Source organism: Planococcus citri, chromosome 3 (assembly GCF_950023065.1).
Source record: "Planococcus citri chromosome 3, ihPlaCitr1.1, whole genome shotgun sequence".
Lineage (NCBI taxonomy): Eukaryota > Metazoa > Arthropoda > Insecta > Hemiptera > Pseudococcidae > Planococcus > Planococcus citri.
Genome location: NC_088679.1, coordinates 83634549 through 83643802, shown reverse-complemented (window position 1 = coordinate 83643802; position 9254 = coordinate 83634549). Strand labels below are relative to the sequence as shown.

Sequence of the window (9254 nt, the reverse complement as noted above, 5' to 3'; positions counted from 1 at the left end):
GGTGTCAGCAGAAGACAATGGTGAGTTGGTTATTTTCATCGAAGCGGGTGATGCAGTTCTCGATGATTGGAGTTTGTTTAATTGATCAAGAGTTTTGAGGAACATGTCGTCGATGTTGTCGCTTTCAGGAAGTGGTGAGGAGGTTTGTGCTTCGGAGTTAGATGTGAAAGCTATAGTAGTTGTCGAAGAAGGAGGAGGAGGAGCAGGAAAAGGATGAGAGGGAGGAGTGAGGAGTGAGCGAGCTGCTGGAGAATCGGGGTTAACCAGCGTTAGATTATTGGAGGTATTAAGATCTTCTTCCGAAAGGTTGAGGCGTGATGCGTTATCGACTTCTTTGCCGTCTGAGCTGGATGAGTCAGAGTGGCTGTTGTGGGCGAATCTATCTCTGATTGAAGAATAGTCGGTATCATCATCAACGGGATCAGCTTCCATCATCAGTTGACCGCGCTGTGCTTGTAGAAGATAATCAGGGTCTTCTTGGCACCGCTGAACGAAATAACCCCAACGGACGCCTTCACGAGTACGTCGTGATTTGAACTCGCCCTGAGTCTCTTTGGGGGTTTGAAAAAAATTTACTTTGAATGGTAAGTCCGTGAGTTCGAGGTTAAGCTCTTCCATAGCTTTAATCTGTGACTTGGCGGCCGCAGTTAATTTGGATTTTATCGCTTTGAGACTGCTAAGAGTCGGTACGTCGGTTTTGGTAGAGGTGCTGAATTCGCCAGGATCGATGACTGCCCCTGGTGAAGATCGGGAGCGGTGTATCGGAATCGGTGTATCGGTTGTGGTTCGTTGCGTAGATCTCGATCTCGAAGATATCGGTGTCGATGATGAATCGTCGTTGGTCGTCGTATTTCGGTTGTTAGAATCGTTTCGTTGCGAAGTAGAAGTAGAATCTTTCATGGTTGTCCCACGAGTACCGGCGTTTTGGGGTCTGCTTATGGCCAGAGCGCACGCGTAGCCATAAGCCCCTATATACTGCGGAGGTCGGGAGGTATCCGCAGGGTCCCAATTGGCTGCATAACCCACAGCCACACGTACTAGCCGTGCACCCAGGTCCCTCGGTAGGCCCGGATGGGGGAGGGTTTAAGGAGCACCCACAACTGTTACACCAACAGACGAACCAGAGCAGAAAAACGATGCCATGACTGGGATCACAGGACGCCGCCTGGGTGGTTACCGGCCACCGCCAGACATCGAACTCCACACTGGCCGCCTGAGGGCGCCTTGGACAGCGACGAGTCCCAAACCACATCCATCCTCTGTTGCAGATCAGCAGCCAGAACAGGACGCGAACGGCAAACAATGCGAAACCCGAAGACGGACGTGAACGCTTTTTCAAGACGTTACGTAACCCGTCAACTGACGCATTGGCTTGACGATGCGTAACCCTGAACAGCCCAGAGGTCGGAGGGAATGGGCCCGCTGCCCGGAAGGGAAAGGAATGAAGAAAGGAATGTAGACACACTAGTATTGTCCAGACACAGCGCATACCAAACAAGGCACACCGTTCAGAGCCATCCCATTACAGGTTGACCCGGAATCGGTCTCCTCCTTCGGAAAGGTAATAGGGTCGTAACCGTGTTCCCTTATTATGCGCCTCACTCTGAACACACCGTATGACTACCACTAAAACAAAGGAAGGAATGATAAAGGTAATTGAAGAAAGGATAGACTAAAGGCCAACAACGATAGAGTGTTGTTGGGTCTTGTCCGCGGTGCATTACAGCACACCACAGGATTTATTAACCTGTGGCCCCCTATCCGCAACCTGGGGATCGCGCCCGGTTCCCTGACAAGGGCCCGAAGAGGCCAAGGAAGCGAACCAAGTACAGCCAAGCCTTGCGTAACCCGAAAGTTCGCCAGCCTGGGGTCTCGGCCCCCTCCCCCGGCCCCCCCGCCGGGCCCTCCCCCGGCCCCCCCGCCGGGCCCTCCCCCGGCCCCCCCGCCGGGAACCTAACCTAACCTAACCTAACCTAACCTAACCTAACCTAACCTTTTTTTTTTTTTTTTTTTTTTAAGGGTACCCCAATCCCCACGAGGGGGTGGGGGAAGTTTATTCGATAATATGATACAATCTTGTACACATTTCTACCTATTGGTTTATCAATACATACAGATCTACATAAATCGAACTATAATCTTACACGGAAATGCTTAGCGTTAATTGGTAGATTAAAATTTGAAAATAAAAGGTGAAAAACCCCAATGGGGAAAACCTTTAGAGGTTAAACGTCTAAATTATAATAACAAATGTCTAAATAATAACATGATAAATTTAAAAGTTACCCACCACCGCCCATGGACCAACAGGAGCCAATCTCTGCGCACCACGAATGGTTTCTACGAGACTGACCCAGGCAGGCCACGAGCACTGAGGAGTAACCTATTCAATAACGGAAAACGAGAAAAACATTTCATTTTCATTTGGTAAACTTAAGAAGAACTGTTTGATGACGCCGAGAGAAATCTGGGAAATCAGAACAACAGGACATCACAAGTGACATCGTCTAACGCCCGAAGATTACCAACATCTCAACAGCCTTGGGAATGCAAAATAGAGACTGTTGAGAAGCAACAGTTGTTACTTCTCACAGTGACAATCTAATAGATACGTACGGTGTAGCTAAATAGTTTACAATTGCAGTTGTACGTTGATAGAATTTACATTTGGTAAAATTAATTGTTCTTGTGATAACGATATGGTAATAATAACTAGACAGAGAATTGAACATTACAAAGCTGATTGATCATTGGATTAAGCTAATGATTATAACGTTAACGTAAGACATAATCTTGAAAATAAACAATTTGATCGTATTCGTAAATAACGAGTTAGCTATTTCAACAATTGGAAACATAATACAAAATAATCATAACTTTAGATTAGCGTAACTGATAATTGACATGAGCGAAACTTATAACGAGTTAAATATTGCGACAATTGAAAACGTAATACAATGTAATCGTAAATTTAGGTATATAGATTGACGTAACTGATAATTAATGGCTAGCAAAGGTAAGCAGTATCGAATCTAGTAATTAATGGCTGTTTGTTGTTATTAACAAGCGTAAACAGCGATTTGATGGTAAACTAATAATTTAAACTATTTAAAATGGCGAGTTGTTTGGAATTTACGAGTTAATTGGGGGATCATTTCCGATTTTAATTTGGTAGAAGGTGATGAATTAAACTCTTATTTAGATGAAAAACTAAACGTATTTATAAAGTGATGGAATAATAAAATATTCGTGAAAATTGCTTGTTAGATGTTTGCGGTGAAAAATTAATCGATATATTAATTAAAATTGTTTACAAGATTTAATAAATCATTTAGGGTAGCTTGATCGGGAGATTTAAAAAATAAAAAAAAAATAAAAATAAAATCTATTAAGTAGGTCGATGAATAGGTAGCTTCGTGAAGTTGCTAGCGCTCCTAGTTGTACTTGGGTTAACCGAAAACTTGATTGGGCTGGGAAACGGATTGGGTATCTTGAAGATAAATGATAAGAATATTGAGAAAACTTTCTAACAGTGGAAAATTAATATTTTCTTAATTTTATTTAAAACGTTAGAATCCGATGAGTTTTATTTAGTCTGTAGGGGGGTCATGTGACCAATGAAACGAGCATAAGTGTTGCTTAATGGAAATTCAAACTGCCTCATTTGCAGATTTTCACTAGAAAATTATGCAAATACGAAGAGTTGATCGTCTAAACTGAGATTGGATTGAAAGTTAATAAGGAAATCGCGAATTTTAAGATCGGTAAGTGGTGTTAATTTAGAATTCGATGTGGCTAATTTTACAAGAATTGATGCTTTGTGGAAAATTGTTTCAGGTATTCGGACTCGTGAATTTGATTGATTTTAGAAACTAAGATGGGAAACGACTAAATAAATATTCAACGTTGTTGTTGGCTGGAAAATCGGCTGTAATTATATCAGGTAAATTGGTTAATTAATTTGAATTCAATCGAATTGAGCTTAATCGTGATTAATTTAATAGACTTCGAGTAATTTGTAGTTTAATCTTCGAAATACCATTGAGGAATGGTATCGAAATGGTGGAAATATGTCTCCGTAGTTATCAAAATAAATTGGCATTTTAATTAATCGACTGTACTCTTGTTTAAGGTGTACGAATGGATAAACCGAACGTAATCGAATTCGTGTATTTTGATGGTTAAATGGGAAACGACTAAATCTACAATCATCGTTGTTTATGGCTGAAAAACGACTGAGTGTCAGGTAATTAATATTGATTGATTTTGATTGATAATCGAATGGAAGTAATTATGCCTTATTAAGTTAATCGAACGAATTTGAATAAATTAATTGATCGAATTGTGATCTAGTTTCAGGTAGACGAATAAGAATGGATGATAATCGCGAAATTTGAATCTTCGGACGAACTCTAGCGTACGAGCACATCATAATAGACGATTTTAATTTAATTAGCAAATCACGGACGTTGAAACGAACGAATTTGTGCTGATATAGAATGATCGTGATCAGATCGGTGAATAACGGTGTAGGGACTAAATAAACGATGTCTTATGTTACTCAATGATATTTCAGGTAAACGGTGAGAATAACTAATTAGCAAATCACGAACGTTGATACAAGTAAATTTGTGGGAAATGGAACTTATTTAGGAGATGATTTTAAATGAAACTCAATTAATCAATTTGACTGCGAATAAACGATCGATGATTGAATTAAACTGATTTAGCGTTGATTATCGTAATGCTAAGGTGGTAGTTTGGAAGCGAACTGATATGATAATTTCGTAGGTAAGTAATATTTAATTAAAATCGATTGCGTACATTGAAATGAACGATTTATTCTTGTATTAGATTCGATTTAGTAGCTGATTTAGAAAAAAATATTATAGCGAACGTTGAGGGAGTAATAGAAGGTAAGTGTTATTAAATAGAATCGAATTTGATCGCGAATAGAACGATGTACGTGTTTAGCGACGAACAAACAGCAGTGTTGTAACGACTGTGTTGTAACGACTATATCAGAAGAATTTATTTAATTGGTGATGTTGATACTGGACCTGTATGATGTTAATTAATACCTTTGATTGATAGATAATTTGTAATCATAACGCAACGTATGACGGAACTGAACCTTGTTCCGTTAGCGTTGAAGTAATACATAATAATTGTTGAAATTTGGGTTTCGCGAATTATACATTGCCAAGTAATGTGAGCGATAGGGACTAATACACGATTTCTAGTATTATTTAATCTTTGTATTTTAAAACACATTGTATTAGAGTTAATGGTCGTTTAGCAATGTAAACTAAATCGAACGAACGAAGTTTAGCGGCTGATTTTGAAACATATCCGTAGATGGTGAAATTGAAACGTTTTGGAAGTAAATTAATCGAACGATGATTCGTGTGTATTTAATTAGAGATTGTTCGGTAGTAACGAAGGTTGGAGATCGCGAGCGAGGTAATTTGAATAATTTAGAATGAGCTTTAGAAACCATCTGACAATGATTATAGTGATATCGCAAACGTAGCATTATTTAGAATGATCGTTGATCTGGTCGATAATTTTGGTGTGAGAATAAATAAACGATGTCAAGTGATTTTAATCGTTTAGGTCATGAATAACGAATTCTTGGTTGATGGTGGGTAATTTAGTGACATTTAATCGTAATTATCACGATTGAGGAGTAATTTGGATCCTAGCAGAGCTACTAGCATTATCGCGGATGAAGCCTAACCTAACTAGGAGGGGATTAACAATTATATGATAACAATTGATAAAATTTAGAAAAACAATTGATAAAATTTAGAAAAACTGATTTGAGTTCCTGTTAATCTTAACAATTTATTTAAATATTTTGTGTTAAATTTATGGTAGAATGGACAAGTTGTACAAATTCGACGATATTGACGAAGAGATTGCCTTTATTAGACATCTGGAAGAGTCGAGATCGAATTCGCATATAAGAACGGATGGAGGAGAACTGAAAGATGAGTTCATCGACTTATTTAATAGAATGGACCGGTTATTAGCAGAAGGCGTGCCAATTGAAATTGTTCTGTTTTTGCAGACGATGATGATATTAGAAATTTACGAGTAAGTTAGAATTTAGATATAGAAGTGTAGAATTTAGATATAGAAGTGTAAATTTGATAATTAATTTGATTTTGGTATAGAGCCGAAGCGTTTTATGAGCCCGAAGATTATATTGTCGAAATAATTATTCCTGGGATTTACAACGAAGACTCAGACGAGGACTCCGACGACGAGGACTCTGACGAATCTGAGGACTTGAGCCGAAAGAGAAAAACGATGAAAAGAGCGGCAGCCCGAAAGGAAGGAAAAGGGAAGAAATTTAGAGGCCGTAAATTACGTAGAACTAATTAGCATGTAAATCGAGAATCGCGATTGTTATTATTGTTGTTAAATTTTAACCATTTAAATCTTAACGAAGGAGAATACTTTCCAATCAATTATCTTCGCTCTTTTGTCGATTAAAGGGAACTCAATTAAAGTTGTTCATTAATTAGGTAGTATTTAAACGAAACGTTAGGTGGACGACTAGAGTATTATGGTTATAATAGAGCGAAGAGGATCTACTTCCTATTTGAGTTAGACTACAGGTAGCTAACTTAATTTAATTAATCTACATTAAATAATTTACAACCTGGAGATCGGGATGAATATCTGTCGAATGCGCTCCTTATCCCATAGCTGAGTGACGATGTCCTTAAGGTAACTCCGAGCCTCAGGGACATTTAGATCGAACGGAAAGGCGGCTGGTCTATTTTCTTCGTACATATGACAGTTTAAAAATACGTGTTCAGCCGTTTCCGGCTCGCCGCATTCGCAAAATTCGTTTTCTGAGCGTTTTATTTGGTAGAGGAAATGTCGGAATGCGCCATGACCTGTGAGAGCTTGCGCCGTGTAAAAATCGATAAAGTTGATCGAAGGTGAGTCTGTAACGTTCGGAATTAACTTTCTAGTCCATTCGCCGTATTTATAATTTGACCAGATCTTCTGCCATTCTTTAATTGTGGCTAATCGAAATGCTTTTTTAATGATATTACGTGTCGCATATGACCATGTTACCGCTGGAAGATGGAACCATTTGGTGACGGTTAATCCATTTTTTAAAAGCCAATATACGCTACGTTCTGTTAACAACAATTGGAATGGTGGAAATTGCGAGATTACGGCGGCCGATTCAACGCCGGTGGTTCTGTATAGTCGAGTAGTGTTAATTGAGACTCGTCTTCGCAACTTGTTTAGTTTGTTGATATTTTCTTTTATGAAGAGACGATGATAAAAAGCCGAGGAGCAATACTTTAGGAGGGCTAGTGTCGTGCCTGTATGCATTATCTTGCGTGCTGAGTTGGAATAGCCAAATGTGTTTCTGCATATGTTTGCTAACAGTGGATGGTAATTAGCGCTTTTTCTAATGATGTAATCGAGATGGTGGCTCCAGTTTAGTTTGTCGTCAATCATCAAACCGAGATATTTGAAAGCTGGAACTGGAGAGATGGTGTGATTAAAAATATCGATTGGCTTGACCGGATCTTTTTCTCGAATAGTCTTGTGTGCTGTGTCGATGACTAGGAATTTAGTCTTGGCAATATTTAGGGTCAAATGTCGAGAATCCAGAAATGTAATGATTCGTGTTAACGTGATGAAAATTCTGCGTTTAAGTTTGTCGGCGTATCTAGCGCTGATGACCGCCAAAGTATCGTCGGCAAAGACGAACAAATCTGCCCATATAGAAGAAATCGTAGTTAGAACATTGTTAAAAACGATGTTCCATAAGGTAGGGCCCAATGACGAACCTTGTGGGCATCCTCGAAATAAACGTTTGGAAGTTCCGTTAAAGTTAACGTATCTGTCTCTGAAGAAGGATTTTATTAACGCGATTAGGTAGTGCGGATAGGCGTCGTAATTGAGTTGATCGATGATGTCAGCCCATCTGGCGTTATCGAATGCGCCGAAGATATCTAATGAGATTAATGCAGTTAATCGGTAGTTAGCGTTGGAGTTACTTTTTTCGTCGATGGTTTTCAATAGAGAGTTGATAGCTAGTTCGGCGCTCTTGGCTTTTCGGAAACCGAATTGTCTATCATGGATTTTATGGAATTCATCTGAATAAAGTTCGATCTGCTGTTTGATTAATCTTTCAAAGATTTTGCCGATTGTAGGAAGTAAGGTGATAGGTCTATATGCGTCGTATGTATCCGGGTTCCTGTCCGGCTTGGGAATAAAGCAAACGTTTCCTATTTTCCATGTTTCCGGAAAATACTCGAGGAATACGCATCTGTTGAAAAGAGACGTGAGAACCGAGGGGTGGGTATGATGGAGAGCCTTTATCGTCTTGTATCCGAGCCCGTCATGGCCAGGAGCGCTGCGATTGTTTACGTTTTTCAAAATTGATGCGATGTTTTCTTCGTTGATAAAAGGAGCCGGGCCGTGAGATCCGAGTGCCGGTGTATTATCGATTTGCGTCGGTATAGGATCGTTAGGAAATTTAGCGTTGAGAAGTTCTTCAGTTTTCGATAATATTTTGGGAGATATCGTGTTACCCTTGTTTTTATTTTTGACCATCGATGTATAAGCTTTACCCCAGGCTTTCTTATTGCTAACGAAGTTTTTCCATGTTGCGATCTTTTCTTGGTTTATAGCGTAACGGTATAGCTTCCGAAAACGGGTTCGAAGAAGGCGTAGTAAAAGTTTATCGTGAATATTTTTAGCTTTATTGAATAAGCGGTTGATTTTATTAAATATAGCTTTGAGCGCTTCGATGTCTTCGTTCCACCAATTGATTTTTGTTTGCTTTGGTAATTCAATAGAAGCTTTGTTTACAACGTTTGTGAGGGTGGATGCCAGCGTATTGCAGTAATTATCGAGTGTTTTAATATCGGCTGATGGATCGAGATCGGGAATGGTGGTGTTTAATAAAATTTGAAGTAAAGCTTTGTGGTCGATTTTAATTTTAACTTTTTCAGCAAATTTGAAGTTGACTGATGCTTCAAACGATATTAGTCGATGGTCTGAAAGTAAGTTTTCGTCGATGACCTGCCAATTGCTGATAAGCGGAGTCGAGGATAGAGTATAATCTGGAGCTGATGTTTGGGTTTCATTAAGGTAAGTCCAGATTCGAGTAGGTTGAAAGTTATTATGCATAAATAATGAATTATCGTCGATGAACGATTCGAGGGCGATGCCTTTATCGTTGGATGGTTGCTCTGAGTTACGTATCGAAA

At 39.3% G+C, this 9254-nt stretch overlaps 1 protein-coding gene across 5 annotated transcripts; it reads left to right on the top strand.

Moving 5' to 3' along the window:
* Positions 1-3416: 3416 nt before the first annotated feature.
* On the top strand, positions 3417-6517 carry LOC135839933 (uncharacterized). 5 transcript variants are annotated; one of them, XM_065356210.1, is made up of 5 exons: positions 3417-3764; positions 3838-4246; positions 4354-4791; positions 5881-6099; positions 6180-6517. In XM_065356210.1, exons 4-5 carry the CDS (start codon positions 5882-5884, stop codon positions 6388-6390), a joined length of 429 nt encoding a protein of 142 aa, XP_065212282.1. In that variant the 5' UTR covers positions 3417-3764; positions 3838-4246; positions 4354-4791; position 5881; the 3' UTR covers positions 6391-6517. The 5 variants fall into 5 exon arrangements, with proteins under 5 accessions (XP_065212282.1, XP_065212281.1, XP_065212283.1 ...); XM_065356209.1 differs by having other exon boundaries at positions 3417-3943; positions 4133-4246; XM_065356211.1 differs by lacking the exons at positions 3417-3764; positions 3838-4246; positions 4354-4791 and adding an exon at positions 4809-4916.
* Positions 6518-9254: the final 2737 nt, after the last annotated feature.

What these genes read in the sequence shown, in the direction of transcription:
- LOC135839933 (XM_065356208.1), top strand. An exon ending in ATGATATTAGAAATTTACGA is followed by an intron (nt 6,100 to 6,179) that starts GTAAGTTAGAAT and finishes ATTTTGGTATAG; the next exon opens with AGCCGAAGCGTTTTATGAGC.